Source organism: Benincasa hispida, chromosome 1, assembly GCF_027475165.1.
Source record: "Benincasa hispida cultivar pf3 chromosome 1, pf3_genome.v1.1, whole genome shotgun sequence".
In the NCBI taxonomy this organism is placed as follows: Eukaryota; Viridiplantae; Streptophyta; class Magnoliopsida; order Cucurbitales; family Cucurbitaceae; genus Benincasa; species Benincasa hispida.
This window is the reverse complement of record NC_143478.1, coordinates 11988777-12004859: the sequence shown is the minus strand read 5'-3', so window position 1 is coordinate 12004859 and position 16083 is coordinate 11988777. Positions and strand designations below refer to the sequence as shown.

Here is a 16083-nt window from a genome sequence, read left to right as displayed (position 1 = left end):
TTATTCGTCAATATGAACTGTGAAAACCGTACTAGAAATCATCGCTCTTAGACTTATTAGTTTGGAGGTTAAACATAATGCAATTGTGTGAATAGAAAGAAAGCAAACCCTTGTCTCCAAGATGACACTTATAACACAAACATTGATGACACTTGTAACACAAACGTTGCACATGTTTGTTTTTTAAAATAACATTTTAAAAAATCTTTAAAAAAAAAGTTTGTATGAGATTATTTCTAGCATTTCTTTTATCTTTACAAATTTAACTATCAACTTTTGAAATGGTAATTAGTACTTCTAGCTATGTTCAATTTGACCATTCCTACCATGTTTTTTACCATAAACAAAGCCCCAAGCTTAGGTTTAGATAGTTTTACACTGGGCATTATCTTAAACACAAAGGGCCTTCACCAAAATGGAGACTGGGGTATCATAGAGTGTACATCACAATTTGGCAGAAAATCACGAGATTTCTATAGCTTTGTTCCCCTGCAAGAGGATATAAAGAAAAGAAAAATATTTTCTTGGAAGTTCCGATATGATTTCCTGGCTAATTTTGAATGTCGCATTCTTAGAAGAGTGAAAAGTCCCCTCATGAAAAACATTGCCTATGCTTATGTACTTGACAAATTCCAACTTTCTGGACAGACTGTAAAAGGTACAGCCATCTAGACTGAGTCGTATATGTACTGTCCATTATTGTTAAGATTCTACATCCTATGTTCAATGCCAAAACATAAGAACAAATCCAGGACAGTGAGCAAAGATATCCAATCCTTGTGCTGTCATTAAATTATATGTAAATTGTTCAAAGCAGTACCCATTTGTTAAATCCCAAGCCTCTGTAACAGTGAGAAGCTTCCTGGAAGAGAGATATTGAAGAACGGATGTCTTTCCATGAGTGATACCCTCCCCTCCAAAGGTAAACTAGAAAAGGATACTAGAGCCATGATTAACTTTAACGCAGGAGGGATGAAGAATTTTCAAGCACAAAGATACCAACCCAAGGACTCTCAAAGGTCGGGTTTGTAATAGGTTGTAATCCAAACCTATGTTTGGATTGAAGGCTTTAGACTCAGTTTGTAATTTCTATTATATTTCATCCCACCATTTTCAACTTGATGCTCTTTCCTACCGTTTTTACACTTCAAGATCTCATTCCAATACTGGTTTTAACATTTCATCGCAATTCTGATTACATGCCAACTTCCTATACAGGTCTAAATGCAGTGAGAATCTTTTCCATAGTATTAACTAGCAAAGCACAATTTTAAAATTTCATTATGACGGGCACATCTCTAATCAAGGAGTAGATTAATTTATTTGTTAAGAAAATTTTCAACCAATACATATGAGATTCGTCAGCACCCTTTTTTCCGCTACTTTTCTGATCAAGGACAGGCACAAGTGCAAAGGTGCCTATAGTAATAGAAAGGACCAAAGAAAATCCTGCCCTTAACTAACCGAAGTCTAAATGAATTCAATGTGTGAGGAGATTCTGAAAAGGTTGTAAAGATATAACATCAAATGTACCATCTCACGACCATCACTCACTACCTTCGAATGAACCTTCATAAGGAAGGTATCTCTTTCACCTAACTCCGTGACCATGTTTTGAGGAAGTACCCTCGTCTCAATGTACCATCTATTTCTATGTCGTTAGTGCCATAGCGGCTCTCTTCCACTTCAACAGAAATAAAATACCTTTGTTTGATAGCAGTAGTGTTTTCTCTCAAGAAAACCATCAGTAATTTCCCGACTTTTGACCGAGGGCCTCTCCCAGTTTATTTTTTCCTTGTCTGATGCACATCCTCAATCCTTAAAGTCAGGGCCTGTAGGTGGTATCCTCAATCCTTAAAGTCAGGGTCTGTAGGTGGTCCCTCGATAAGTTTATCTTGTAAGATTAGACTCTTAGGCACTACAAGTTCGGTTCCCTCGCCCGACATGAAAAAATATCTCTCTAGTACCATCTGCGTCAAATAACGTAAAACGTGAGAAAATAATTTTTCTAAAAAAAGCGCCTGAAATGGATTGTTGCATTTATTATCGTCCAATGCTAAAAAAACATATGAGAATATTCACCACTTTACCATTGCAGCATAGGCATCAATCTTCTTCTGCCGAGTAGATTTATTGAGCCCCCTGAAGAAAAAATCGAAAGGTCAATTTTCCATATTCATATCTTCTTTGATTGGTATACGTGATATATGTGACCAACCCATATAGAAAAGTATAGATCTATTGATACAAAGAGGATAATCAACCAATTTCATAGACTATTGAAACTACAAAGTGGAGGAAAGCCAACTCCAAGTTTAAAAGATTACATAGAGTTCTTCCATTTGATGCAACAAACAGTCTAACCATAATTGTTGAACGGACAGGGTTTGGGAGAGATGCGATTTTACTGTGAGAGAGAACCGTATTTTCTATACTAGTGGAATAACAATTTATTTTTTCTTATGTGAACAATGCATCTAAATTTGCATAATGAAAATCTAAAAATACCCGCAAGGCCCATTTTAAATGAAAATTGTTCCATTCTACTCTTCCATTAAGGAGCCGTTTGGTTTAAGGTTCAATAGATGTCTGAAAATAAATGATGCCTAAAAATAGAATGTCTAAAAATGTGATGTCTGGATTCAAAGGTGACTGTGTTTAGTTGTGCATGAAAAATGCTATCAAAATTTTATGAACAAAGATTATGTTTATATTCAATTTATTTAATTAAGTATTACAATCTTATATCATTGCAATAAATTAATTAACTAAATAATAAATATCATTCAATATATTGATAAAAATTAATTAATTAAGAATCAATAAAAATTTTAATTATAAATATTTGAAAATTGAGTATTTATAATTAAAACTAATCAATTATATATTTAATTAAAGTCAGATTAATTACAATTTAATACTTAATCATTTTTGTAATTAATTAAGTTCATCATTAGTAATTTAATTTTAGTAAGAATATATATTTTAATAAACGCAGAAGAAATTGAAGAAATGGAAATAGGAAATAACAGATGAAGAGGGAATGAAAAATAACAAATTGAAAAAAGAAATTAAGAAAATGAAGAGAAACCAAATGATGCCTGGGTTTTAACAAAACCCATCTTTTTCAAGGGGATGGAAAAACCCTCCCTTACCTTGTTAAGTGATGCCTGGGAAAACCCTTTTCCTAGGAATAAATTTCATCATCTTCAAACAAACATGGGCATGGTCATCCCAAGTCCATTTCCATCCTCAATGCCCTCAAACCAAACGGGCTGTAAGTACAATAAACCAAACGGAAACTGATAACATCAATGACTACAGGGGACAAAAATGTGTCACTATCCATGCAACACCCCTCACAAGGAACAAGTCAATTCTCCATTAGTTTCATATAGAAGTTCGCATGAGTATCAGAATTCCTAGTCATTGACTAGGTTCTCCATCATTCACGTCATTCAACAGATGATCTCAATAGCATTCAGTGGAGACAAATGTCCGGTGAAAATATTAGAGTAGAACAAATGTCTGCAAGTTTATCTTTTCTTTTGAAGTTTGGTAACCTCAAAACTGGGGACCAAAGTTGGCTGGTGCAACTTTGAACACGGATCCTTATGGTCCTCCAATCTCCATATGAAATCTTCTTTCCTTAAGCATCATATGTATTTCTCTCTCTCTCTTTTTCTTTTTTAAATACGAAACAAACATTTCATTGTTATGAAGAAATCTCACACACAAAGAAAAAAGATTGTGGACTACTAACGATAGGATTACAAAAACCTATTCCAATGAGCTAGAAGGGATGATAAACTATAATTACAAATGGAGAATCTAATTTACACCAAGAGAGATGTATATAATTGAAGAGAGGAGAGATTGAGAATCATGCTATTCATCTGTGAAGATGTGAGAATTCATTTCAAGCCATATGGACACCACAAAATAGCCCGAATGATGTTTAGCCAAAGGATTTTTTTTGCCCCTCGCTAATGGGATGCCAATAAGCGTGATGGAGAGATCTCAAATGTGAAAAGGGATGGCAGGGTTCCAACCAAAAGTCTTCAGGAAAAAAACATTGCATATGGATCTGGCCAAGGGCCATGTGCTGAAACTTGTGTTTCTGCATCATTTTTGCAGAGGACAACAGCTTGGAGAGATGATCAAACATGGGGATCTTCGTTGGAGCTGATCCCCGATAATTAAGCAGTGGAGACTGAGTTCCCAAAAAAAGAATTATACCTTCTTTCAGTATTTTCATTTCCAGACGGTGTTAAACCTCAGATAGTCTGGCCCAGTCCTCGATTTCCAATTCTGTCAGGTTTCTTCTAGGCCAAATGGTTCAAGAAGCCCAGGGGAATTCCACAATTCAGTAATAGATGTTTCCTTCTTTAAGGAGATCACATATATAGAAAGCAAGCTCTGCTCTAATTCACTACTTGGACTAGAAAAGCTCTGCTCTAATTCACTACTTGGACTAGAAAAGCTCTGCTCTAATTCACTACTTGGACTAGAAAAGCTCTGCTCTAATTTCAATGTGCTTTTGGAAAGATGGAGGATCTAGAGACCTTTGTTCTTCCAAAAAAATTGAGGGTAGCTAGGGTCTTCTGGAGATTAGTTTTCATATAAGAGACAGTCAAAGGTGGAGGAGTTCCATGCTTAAAGAGCCAACTTACAACCTTTGAGCTTCGGTAGAAGACTATGACCACAACCACTAATAGGGTTGTTATGCCACCAATTCTCCAGAAAAGAAGCAAAGGACGGAGATTGCAGCAAAAGATGAACTATAAGATGTTTTAACATCTATTTTCTCGATTGCAATAAAAAAAAATCCAGCTTTCCATCAAAGGTATTCATTTCCTCTTACACAATGCTTTAAAAGCCTTCTCAAGTGCTACGTGAGGCTCACAAAATAAAGCGTGCACCTTTTGTGAAGCCCTAAGCAAAAAGCTCTAGGCCTGGGGGATTTTAAAAATAATAATAATTAAGGTTTTCCTTCTTTATAAACTAAAAAAATCAAATTTACCAAGCCTAAATGCAAAATTCCTTGTGTTTAGGGTTTTTTTTTTCATATTTCCACTTCAACTATGTTTTCTCTTCTTTATCTAAAAATCTGCACTTTTCTTTGCATCTTGTGCTTAAGCTCCATATGATTATTGCACTTTATTGAGCCTCAAGCTTTAAAAAACACGGCTATTACAGATTTTGTTTGCCTTTGTCAAATTCTCTTCTCCTCTTCTTTTTATAATAGGAAACAGTGAACTCCAATTGATTGGAAGAGTGCACCAAAGACAGTGAGGCATCCTCCAGCCGAGCCAAAGAGATTCCACAACGGTTTCAAACTAGTTGTAGATAGAAAATCAGAGTAATTAAAAAGGAAAAAAAAAGGATTGTGTAAAGAGATGGAGATCCAAGAGGATGCACTAAATCCAACAAATCTGTTCACTCCTCATATTTCTCTTAAAAAATCCCGTTGTTCTTTTCCAGCCATAAATATCAAAGGAGTGCTTTGCAAGCATCAAGCCACAGAGTAAGAGCTATGATCAACAAGTCTATACCACAAACACTAGATCATTGCATCCCATTGCCTCTTGGTAAAATTCAGGCCTCATAAATCCTTGGGAGTTGGTTCAACACTAGTCTGCAACTAAACGTTTTATTTTGTGCACTTAAAACAGAATGTGGTCACCACCACCTCCTTGACTATTGAATCCTCAAGCCATATATTAAATTTTGGGATAAGCTTTTCCTACCTTCTTATCTCAGTGTTCATCTCCTCCCTTTCTACCTATCCCAATCTAAGAAGCACGGACACTTTAGTTTGGTTAGTGTATCCTATGTCGGACATTTGGACACTCCAACGCTTGTTGGACACGTATCAGACACTTTTTAGGACAATCCATGTGTTAGACACTAGTTGTATAAATTCAAAATAGGACCAACATTTGGTAGACATGCATCAAACAGTTCTTACATATACTAAGTCAACACATATATGACAAAAATAATAAAATTTGAGAGCGAAATACATCAAACTAATTTTTTAAGCATGGAAATACACTCATTGACTTTGAATTTCCTTCTTATTTAAAAATGGTATATATTTCTAAAAAAATATATGTTTTAGTAAGTGTGTCCTTGCCGTGCCCATGTCTTAAATTTTTAGAAAATGACGTGTTGTCGTGTCGGTGTCATGTCGTATCCGTGTCTCATATCCATATTTGTGCTTCTTAAATCCCAATAATACATTATACCATAGCAATTAACAACCAATTTGTCTGCATCACCTTGATAAATTCATGAAGTTAATGCCAAAATATGGTAGAGAATAGATATTAACATCAGCTTTAGTTCGTCACTAGTCTAAGAATCTTCACATGGTAGTCTATCATTTCTACAAACCCCTAAAATCAATGTCATCAAAACCCTCAAAGAAAATGAATAAATCAATAGGGGACTATGTTGAATAACAATCCATTAAGTGGAATATAGTTTACAGGCTACAGAATCCACACTAACTATAATTGTATGTCAGAAAATATTAGTTATTGGTTTTAATTTTTGTTAAGTCTGTTAGTCAGTTTTATTAATTCTGCTGTGTAAGTGTGAGTTTCTATAAATACTCACCCAAATAGTTATTTCTAAATTAATGAGGAAAATATTCTTTCACTAGTTTTATATGAAAGATTTCATGGTATCAGAGCTTCTTCTTCGACTCCCGTCATTTTCGATCCTCCATCCTTCAATCACCATGGCTGGAAGTTCTTCCTCCAAAGATCTCTGTTCTCCTTCGTTCTTACACAAATATTTCAAACCCAATCTCAATCCGTCTAGCTTCTACAAATTAATTATACACTCAGGAAGTTTCAATCTGTTCCAATGCTGAAGGCTCACAAGGAAGTTTCAATCTGTTCCAATGCTGAAGGCTCACAAACTTTATGGATTCACCAATGGCTCGATATCTCCTCCATCGAAAACGATGTATGCTCAAGCGCAATCTTCAAGCCAAGAAATCTAATGAATCGATTGATTATTTGATAGTATGGAGTTCCATCTCAAAACCAATTGGCTATGGGAGGAGTAGTCCATCTATCTTATGAAGAGTGTGAGGTCCTTTGGTTTTTCCAACGTGGGATTCTCAACATGCCCTCTCAAGATGGTGTCTCTTTTGGGTTCACCATTCTTGATCGGATCTCTTTTTTTTTTTTTTTATTAGACCGAATACCCGTATGGGCTTTATGGGCTCTGATACCGTATTTGATAATATGGGGTTTCATCTCAAAACCAATTGGCTATGGAAGGAGTAGTGAAGAGTGAGGTCCCTTGATTTTTTCCGATGTGGGATTCTCTAACAATACTAATAAAGGAGATATATGAAATTTTATAGGAGAGAATCCATGGAAACAATATTAAACAAAAAACAACATAAGTAAGTGTTCAGGACAACAATACTTGGAAATCATATGGCTTTCTGCTTCTGCTGTTGTCCCATGTTCATCATGCAAGTAAACTCTCCAGCCCCTAAACTAAAAGCAGTATCAGAACAGAAAGGAAGACATAGGAGGGACAAACAACCATTCGGTGTATTTCACCTTTCAGCTGCCCGGGTTGCCACCCTTCCGGCAATACTTCGAATTTTGTTTGACTGAGGTGTCTCTTTTCCGTCGCATGATTTAGGAAGTCCAATAATAAATTCATCAGCCTCCTACAGTTTTTTCCATCAATTAATGTGCAAGTAAAGAGAAGAAATATAATTCCAACATGTTGATAACATTTCATTAGCAAGATCGTCAGAGAGGGCGAGATACATACTTCCTGTTCAGCAATCTCAATAAGCTTAACCTCAAGCTTTTGACCTCGCAACTCCAGAACCTAAGCCAGCTAAAGAAATCATGAGTCCCAAACGTATGATAACACACAACACTGAGTTAAATGCCGGAAACCGTTTACAATTTCAATATACATGTATAACAAAAAACCAGCCCGGTAAAAAGAGCGTGGTGGAGTGTGTACAACATAATTGAAAATATAATAGCAGTCTGCCGTTCGCCACATTATAAACACTAATGTCCCAGAAGACATGAAATTCAATAAGAACATCGATCATCATTGGGTTAATAACGCTAAATTTAGGAGCAGAAAGACCGAAAAATCAAAAGCAGGCATCTAGGAAAGCAGTCGAGAGGTTTAATGTGCTGAAATTACAAGCTAGAGAAAAACGCAGAGAGGGAAAATTGAAACAAAATAAAGTGTAATTAGCAGAAAAATTACACCAAGAGGACGAGTGGAGAAGCCTTTACTAAGAGCGAGTCCAGTGCGAGACGTTCCGAGGTCGACCCCTAGACTGAAACCACCTCTCCACTGAGGGTCGAGCTTGCGGCGAAGGGCGTTGGGAGGAAGATCGATAGAGGAAATCGCCTTCTGGCATTTGCAAATTAGGGTTGGAGATGGAGGCAGAGGAGCAAGGGAAGGGATTCGTGGAAGACAGAAAATGGTGGGACAGTGAACTTTGTGGCTTTGCAGCGGAAAGGGTTGGAATTCTTGGAAACGTTGCGCACACATTGTTTCCAAGCAACACAATAGAAGAACTAGAAGAAGCTCCACCCGGTCACGGTGGCGTTGTTTCGCATATCACAACCCGCGCCAAAACATTCTCTTTTTGGATTACTTCTGTCTTCTTTATATTAAACAAAAAACATCCTTCAATAAATAAAACCCAATCAATCGATTGTTTCAATTAAAAAAAAAATAAAAAATGAAATAATTAAAAAAAACCACTCCCTTTAATTATTTTTAAGCAATTTTCCCATTAAAGGTTTTGCTTTTAACTGGGTGGTTGTTAACAACATTAAATTTTTATAATCTATTTGTTTTTAGTTTTAAAATCTATAAAAAAAAAATAGTAATAAATCTTAAGATAATTGATGTGACATCTATCTCTTATAAAGTTATAAACTTATTTATGATAATAGATGCTCATATTAGTCTCCATTGACCATGTGTCATGCTCCCATTCTTCGAAGCGTTGTCCATGTGTCTCAACATTATGTGTCCATGTAATCCACCTTTTGCTAAATTGCCTTAGTGGCATTTGATGGGTTTTGAAAAATACACCATGGGCAAAATCCAAAAAGATTGGAGAAAAGAGAGAAATCCATTTTTTTTAATTTATTTCATATATTTATATATTGTGTTTAATTTATTTATCATTTATTTATTTTATTATTATATTATATTTTTTTAGTATTCGTGTTTTTGTTGTGCTTCTTAAGTTCACAACATGTTATCAACACGAACTCTTATCGTTTTCCTTGCTAAATATATGCCCTGGAGGTATATCAATTTTTCTCTTTTCGTTATAATTAATAAATTAATATTGTTTTACATGTTTGATATATATTAAATTTATAATATAAATATAATATTTTGTAATAATGTTACTAAAATTAGAATTTGTAGCATCTGATATTAATGGTAATAATTATTTTTCATTAGTGCTTGATGCCAAAATACACCTAGATGCCATAAAAATGTGATAATCAGAAAATAATTTTTCTTCCTACAACTTGTCGTAAATAGTTGCACTTGAGACTCCAAAATTTTAAATAAATATGTTAGAGAAGACATTTTTCTACATTTCAGATATGCTCCTACAATAGCAATATCGAGAGAAATATTTTAAAAGTATTTTGCACTCATTTAATGTCTTCTTGTGGTCGAATGAAATAACGAGTTATTGATTAAAAAAAATGAATCGCAGACAACTAGAGCAACAACATTCCTTGAAGTGAATGTTGTAAATTTTAATAATCGTGGATGAAAAATCTGAAGGAACCCTAATGATAGGATCCTTGAGCGGAAGCGAGATCGTCCTAAAATTCCAATTCTTTACAGAATCATAATTTTACAGAAAAGAAGAAAATTATGCATTTAAAGGAAAAACATACAACATGCTTGAAATAAAATAAAAGGTTACAGTAAACCTCACCTTTGAAGACAATCTTCACGAATCACTTCTTTGTGAAATTCATAAATAGAAACCAAAATTGGTCAATTGGACACTAGCAGTTGGAGACCTCGATATTCTCTAGCAGAGAACCGAAGAGGTATAGGCTCTGGCTATTTGGGATTTAGGGGGGAAATTTTTTAGAGGAAGAGAGAGCTTTTCTTGCAGAGAAGTCACAGAACTATATCGTTCTTTTTATAGGATGAAGAAGAACCACTTGAAATTCTGTCAACCACCCACATTAAGCATGGGTGGAGAGAAAAAAGGGAGTGAAATTATTTGTCTCCCATTAATTCAAAATAAAAAATAAAATAAATTTAAATTAATATAATATAATTATATATATAATAACTAATTTATTATACATATAACTATATGTTATATCACATATAACATATAACCTATAGTTTCTATATTGTATCAAATACAATATAGTCTATAGTTTCAATTCTTCTCCCATCAATAGCTTTTAATATAAATCACATTTATATTAAATTTAACTATATGAATCCAAATCATATAATTAATATTTGAATCACATTCAAATATTTACTTACTCTCATAAATACTTAATATTATAATGTATCAAATACATTATAGTAATTATATCGTATATTATTAAAATTAAATTAATTATATCATATATAATTAATTCCCTCAATTAATTTGAATAATTCAAAAATTAATCTAAAAATTGATTCTCATTAAACTCGTTGAGCTAACAAGGGGATCTCATGGACTTGTAGCTTGAAACTCCAACGGTACGTGAATAATTAATTAAACCCTTTAATTAAATTATTCAACATCCGTTAACTGTCGGACACTCTACTAAAGACCGACAGCTGCACTCTTCACACTATAGATATATTTTCATGTCCATTGGATATAACCAATCAACAGTACGATGATTAATGAAAAATGGAGAGTAAATATGTGTACATCTTATGATATGCGTTGATCTCCATGCATTGATGGTCATGCGTTGGACTAAGAAATATGCAATATGCGTTTAAGAATATATGCGATGACCATGCGTTCCTGCCACAAATTTTCTTGCTTTCTCGCCAAGTATAACTAGAACGCAAGTTTCTCAGGGTGATCCGAGGTCGAATTCAGGGACTTGTAACTAAATGTTGTGAAGTAATGTGTTTGCGGCGATGAATAAAAGAATAAGGGAGTTAAAAGACTATGCGCTACTCCTACTCCTAACTAAACAGATTAAGTAATGGAAGTATGACTATGAGAGTTGGTAGAGACGCGACAACTGTTAACGCGTAATAAGATGTATGGAAAAATAGATAAAATAGTGGAGGGGATAAATTCACTACATCATTAAGCTTGATCGCAAGGGTAATCCCAACCAGCACAAGTTATGCGATCATGCTATACACAAATATACGCATGCGATGTATGAAAATGTCGATAGAACTTATGTTTAAGTCTCTATTCTTGCTTATGCGTTCTAACACACATAAGACAAGGTGACTACATACCACCATATCCTATTTCTAGAGCGCATGCGATGTGTAAATAGCAGATAGAACTTATTCCTAAGTTTCTACTCTTGCTTATGTGATCCAATTTAACTCCCCCAAGCCTAGATTTTGCCTTTAGACTACTCTCCCAAGTATGTCCAAATGATGAATGATGCACTCATAAGACAAGATGATCACATAAAGCATGGTTGAATATAAGATTATTCCTATCTCTAGGAACACTGCTTACTTTGCTTAGTGAGTTCCCCTACTTACCCTCTCGAGCAGTTAGTCGCCACTGATCAGCTCATAGACAAGCATTGCGACCACTCATAGACAAGTGTTACTACAGCCTCACACTAAGAAAAGAGGATTTACTTACAATACTCGCGCAATGCACACCTCTCAATGGTTTGCTACATGCTTCATATGTCTATGCTGCATGATTGAGTATGCGATACTCTTGCAGTCTTACTTAGTTCGTTGTAATGAAAGTAAGGGATGATAAAGAACAAGTTAATGAAGATGGAGTCGAAGAAAATAAAGAAATGCATTTCTTACAAAATGTATTAATGTCTTAAGCCAAAATGTAATACAATACAAAGATAGAAGAGAGATGGAGGGCTACATGTAAGCAATCTCTTGCTTTCATCAAATGTGTGTCAAGGCTGCCAGTGGTGCCATGGAAGGGCGATGAAGTAGTCTCTCTCGAGATCTATCTCCGACAAAGCTCCAGTCGTCACTCGGAATAGGTGAAGGAATGAAGAACTCTCAAAGAATGTCTTCTCACGCTCTCATCTGTGATCACAAGGATCTGCCTTAAGGCAGAAGCTTAGATACTTTGAATTTGGGCACTAAGGCTCTATTTATAGAGCTCAATCGCTGATAGCATTAATGGTCCCTCTCTGAATCTCTGCTACTAACGACATGATGGTCCTACTTTGAACCTCTGCCACTAACGGTGCGGTAGGTGAAATGTCAACATCATCTTTTTGGTACTCCCAAGATATGCGTTCATGCTTGTTTTTGCCGAAGTACCGTCGCATTCCACCAACTTTGCAATCATTCTTCTATCATGGTTATTACTTTGTAGCCGCAACATCCATGCGATGAACGTATGCAATCACCCTTGCGATGGTCTGGGATTCACCGCATGCGATTGATTCCTACGATAGCTACAAAATAGACATTTTGACACAAAATAACGCATAATATTGAACTAGCCAAGATTTTCAATGTTGATCGATACAAGCTCACTTTTCACATGAATTCTTAGTATAATCACCACATATTCTACTTGTTAACCCTCATAATTCTAAATAAAAGGCTACAATAACTTGTATTTCTACCAGCTACCAATGATCCTTCACAAATTGCTTGTAAGTATAGTTAGGCCAAAATTATCGTTTTGCCCCTGTAGTTACATCTAACTTCTTAAGTACAACTAATCCCTTTCATGAACAATAAATTATAGTCCAACTATGATCAAACCCCTCTCGGGCCAGGAGAGAACGGCGCCACATTGTTCAAGCCCTAGAATCAGCCCTTAAGGGAGCAATTTATCTACTTGCCCCAACATTGGGGAATGAGTGAATTCCATCTTGTGTAGTTATATTTCCAACTCTCCAATCAAACAAATTCTCAAAATGGTAGGCTTGTTGAGTCAGTGATCTGACTACTTTCACCCATACAAATCAAAGGATCACCCTCATAGGCAGGAGCTCACAACTCACTCAGGATTCAGGTCATATTACCTATGGTCATCCTGGTAAAATGTAAGTCTATTATGAATGGTGTTATATAATGAGACTAAACATTTCGTGGTCCGGTCTTATACAAACTCCTCTGTATAGAATATCCTCGCCCACATGTCCCCATATGAATAATTAGGCTTATATCATTTGTAGCACTTTATAACAATTGTAACAGTTACAAAACGGGTCATACTCATAGTGTCACCAGGATAAGGTATTCAGCCTTATCCATCTACTATAGACCATTTGGGTTATCACTTAAACATGATCCACCCGTATGTCTCTATATACATGTTTAAGCTATAAGATAACCTTGGATATTACTTTATTGGTTTATGGTTAATGCAACTAATTTTGAAATAAAACATCAAATATTTTATTACATAAATAAAATGTTTGTACATTACAATTAAAAACTATAGGACCCTATGAGATTTAGGGCATCAACCCCAACAATCTTTCGCTTGACCTAAAGCTAGTAGGGTGTACGGTGTAAAAGTCAAACTATAATACAAAGTACACAAAACAATAAACTAGGGCTCAAACTGCCCAGTACAAAATCTCCCACTTGCCCTGGTATAAACTGGCATGTTCCATATTCCTGCTCCTCCGTTAAAAGTGAACACTGATCCCGATATAGATTTTCTAGAATCCTTATCAGTCTAAAAATCATAGTTTATGTATCTAGTAAGGATAAGATCCTCAGAACCATACACGAGCATGTAGTCCATCGTACTCCGTATATACTTGAGGATATTTTTAACAGCGGTCCCGTGATTAAATCCTGGATTAGATCAATATCTACTGACTATCCCCACCGCATAGCAGATGTCAGGTCTGGTATATAACATCTCATATATAAGGCTGCCAATAGCCGATGCATAAGGGATCCGTCTTATTTTCTTAACCTCTTGAGGTGTCTTAGGACACTGTTCCTTAGACAATATCACTCCATGCCTGAAAGGCAATAGGCCTATCTTAGAGTTTTACATCGAATACTTGACAAGCATCTTGTCAATATACGATACTTGAGACAGAGCTAGCGTCTTATTCTTTCGATCTCGAAAAATTTGAATTCCCAAAACAAACTGAGCCTCTCCTAAATCTTTAATTTGGAATTGTGTCGCTACCCAGTTCTTAACTTCAATCAATATACCTACATCATTTCCAATGAGTAGGATATCATTTACATATAACACTAAGAAAGCTACTGAACTATTGATGATCCTCTTCTATACACAACGCTCATCAACATTTTGATCAAAGTCATAAGATTTGATCGCATTATCAAACCTTATGTTCTAAGATTGAGAAGCTTGCTTCAGTCCATAAATGGACCGATTAAGCCTGTAAACCTTTTGCTCTTGACATTGGGTTACGAATCCCTCGGGCTGCTCCATATAAATGGTCTCTTCAAGATTTTCATTCAGAAAGGCAGTATTGACGTCCATTTGCCAAATCTCATAGTCATAATATGAGGCAATAGACAGGAGGATTCTGATAGATTTCAGCATGGCAATAGGTGAGAAAGTCTCCTCATAGTCGACTCCCTCAATCTGGTTATAACCATTTGCCACCAATCTAGCCTTGAAAGTTTGCACCTTCCCATCTGCACCCCGTTTTCTCTTGTAGGACATTTTCAACCTATAGGTTTTACCCCATCAGGTTGATCTACAAGATCTCATACTGAATTGAAGTACATTGACTCCATTTCGAGATCCATAGCTTTGATCCACTTATCTTTGTCAACATCCTCCATTGCCTTCTTGTAAGACAATAGATCCTCAACATCTTCTTCAGCTACCATAGCTAGGATTTCAGTTAAACCCATGTAATGGACAGGTGGGTTTGCAACCCTCCCACTGCATCGAGGTTCCTTCAACACTTGAGGTAGATTTGACCTATTAGATGATCCAACTTCAACAACTCTTGTTAAGGTGTTGGGTTCTTCAACAACTCTTGTTGAAGGTTAGTAATTTCTTTGGAAAGTTCATTCAACACAACCTTACTGCGGGGCTTGTGTTCCCTTATGTGGTCTTCTTCAAGAAAAGTAGCATTTGTTGATACAAATAATTTGTTTTCTTTTGGTTCAAAGAAGTGACCACCTTTCGTTCCTTTAGGATAGCCTACAAATAGGCATAAAATTTTGAACGAGATTCTAGTTTCTTAGGATTAGCTTCAAGCACATGTGCTGGACAACCCCAAATTCTAAAATGACATAAAATAGCTTTACGTCCATTCCATAACTCCAAAGCTGTTATGGTAACACTCTTGGATGGAACACAGTTCAAAATATACGTTGCAGTCTCCACTACATAGCCCCAAAATGAGTCATGTAAGGAAGCGTAACTCATCTTATACCGAACTATGTTCAACAGGGTTCGATTTCTTCTTTCTGATACACCATTCTGCTGAGGTGTACCAGGTGCTGAGAGTTGGGATACAGTTCCATGTTCCACCAAATGGTTTTGGAATGTCAGATCTATAAACTCTCTACCTCGATCAGATCGAAATGTCTCTATTGTTTTATTTAAGGTATATTCAACTTCAGCTTTAAATTCTTTGAACTTTATCCTAGTCTTAGGTGCCAAAGTTGGGAATTTTCTTTAGGAGAAATTTTAAGTCTTTTATTTTGAGTTACTACAGTTTTAAATATCTCACTGTTATGGAGGGCTTTAGTAGCTAACGGCCTTAGCACATATACATTATTTTCAAATTCAGCTGAACAAAATATTGACATCATTCTTAGAAATAAACACTTTATTTGCAAGAAAATTAATACAATATGATTGTTCTAGCAAACACTTTACAAAAATTAAATTCCTCTTTAAACCAGGAACTATATATACAT

At 35.5% G+C, this 16083-nt stretch overlaps 1 protein-coding gene across 3 annotated transcripts; it reads right to left on the bottom strand.

The window, feature by feature from the left end:
• Nucleotides 1-1299: 1299 nt before the first annotated feature.
• LOC120081985 (Polynucleotidyl transferase, ribonuclease H-like superfamily protein) lies at nt 1300-8684 on the bottom strand. 3 transcript variants are annotated; one of them, XM_039037193.2, is made up of 6 exons: nt 8269-8684; nt 7810-7869; nt 7590-7702; nt 7450-7518; nt 2083-2142; nt 1300-1970 (listed from the first exon to the last, which is right to left on the bottom strand). In XM_039037193.2, coding segments are annotated over exons 1-6 (594 nt in total). In that variant the 5' UTR covers nt 8560-8684; the 3' UTR covers nt 1300-1969. The 3 variants fall into 3 exon arrangements, with proteins under 3 accessions (XP_038893121.1, XP_038893103.1, XP_038893111.1); XM_039037175.2 differs by having other exon boundaries at nt 2091-2142; nt 8269-8682; XM_039037183.2 differs by lacking the exon at nt 7450-7518 and having other exon boundaries at nt 2091-2142.
• Nucleotides 8685-16083: the final 7399 nt, after the last annotated feature.

Bases quoted from the DNA above. Each gene is read 5' to 3' on its own strand.
- LOC120081985 (XM_039037175.2), bottom strand. From the start codon at position 8,559: ATGTGTGCGCAACGTTTCCAAGAATTCCAACCCTTTCCGCTGCAAAGC. The intron at 2,143-7,449 runs GTATTGTTGTCC...TTTTTTCTTCAG, and splicing joins GAAAGCCATATGATTTCCAA to GGGGCTCAATAAATCTACTC. The intron at 1,971-2,090 runs GTAAAGTGGTGA...TATTTGACGCAG, and splicing joins TTGATGCCTATGCTGCAATG to ATGGTACTAGAGAGATATTT.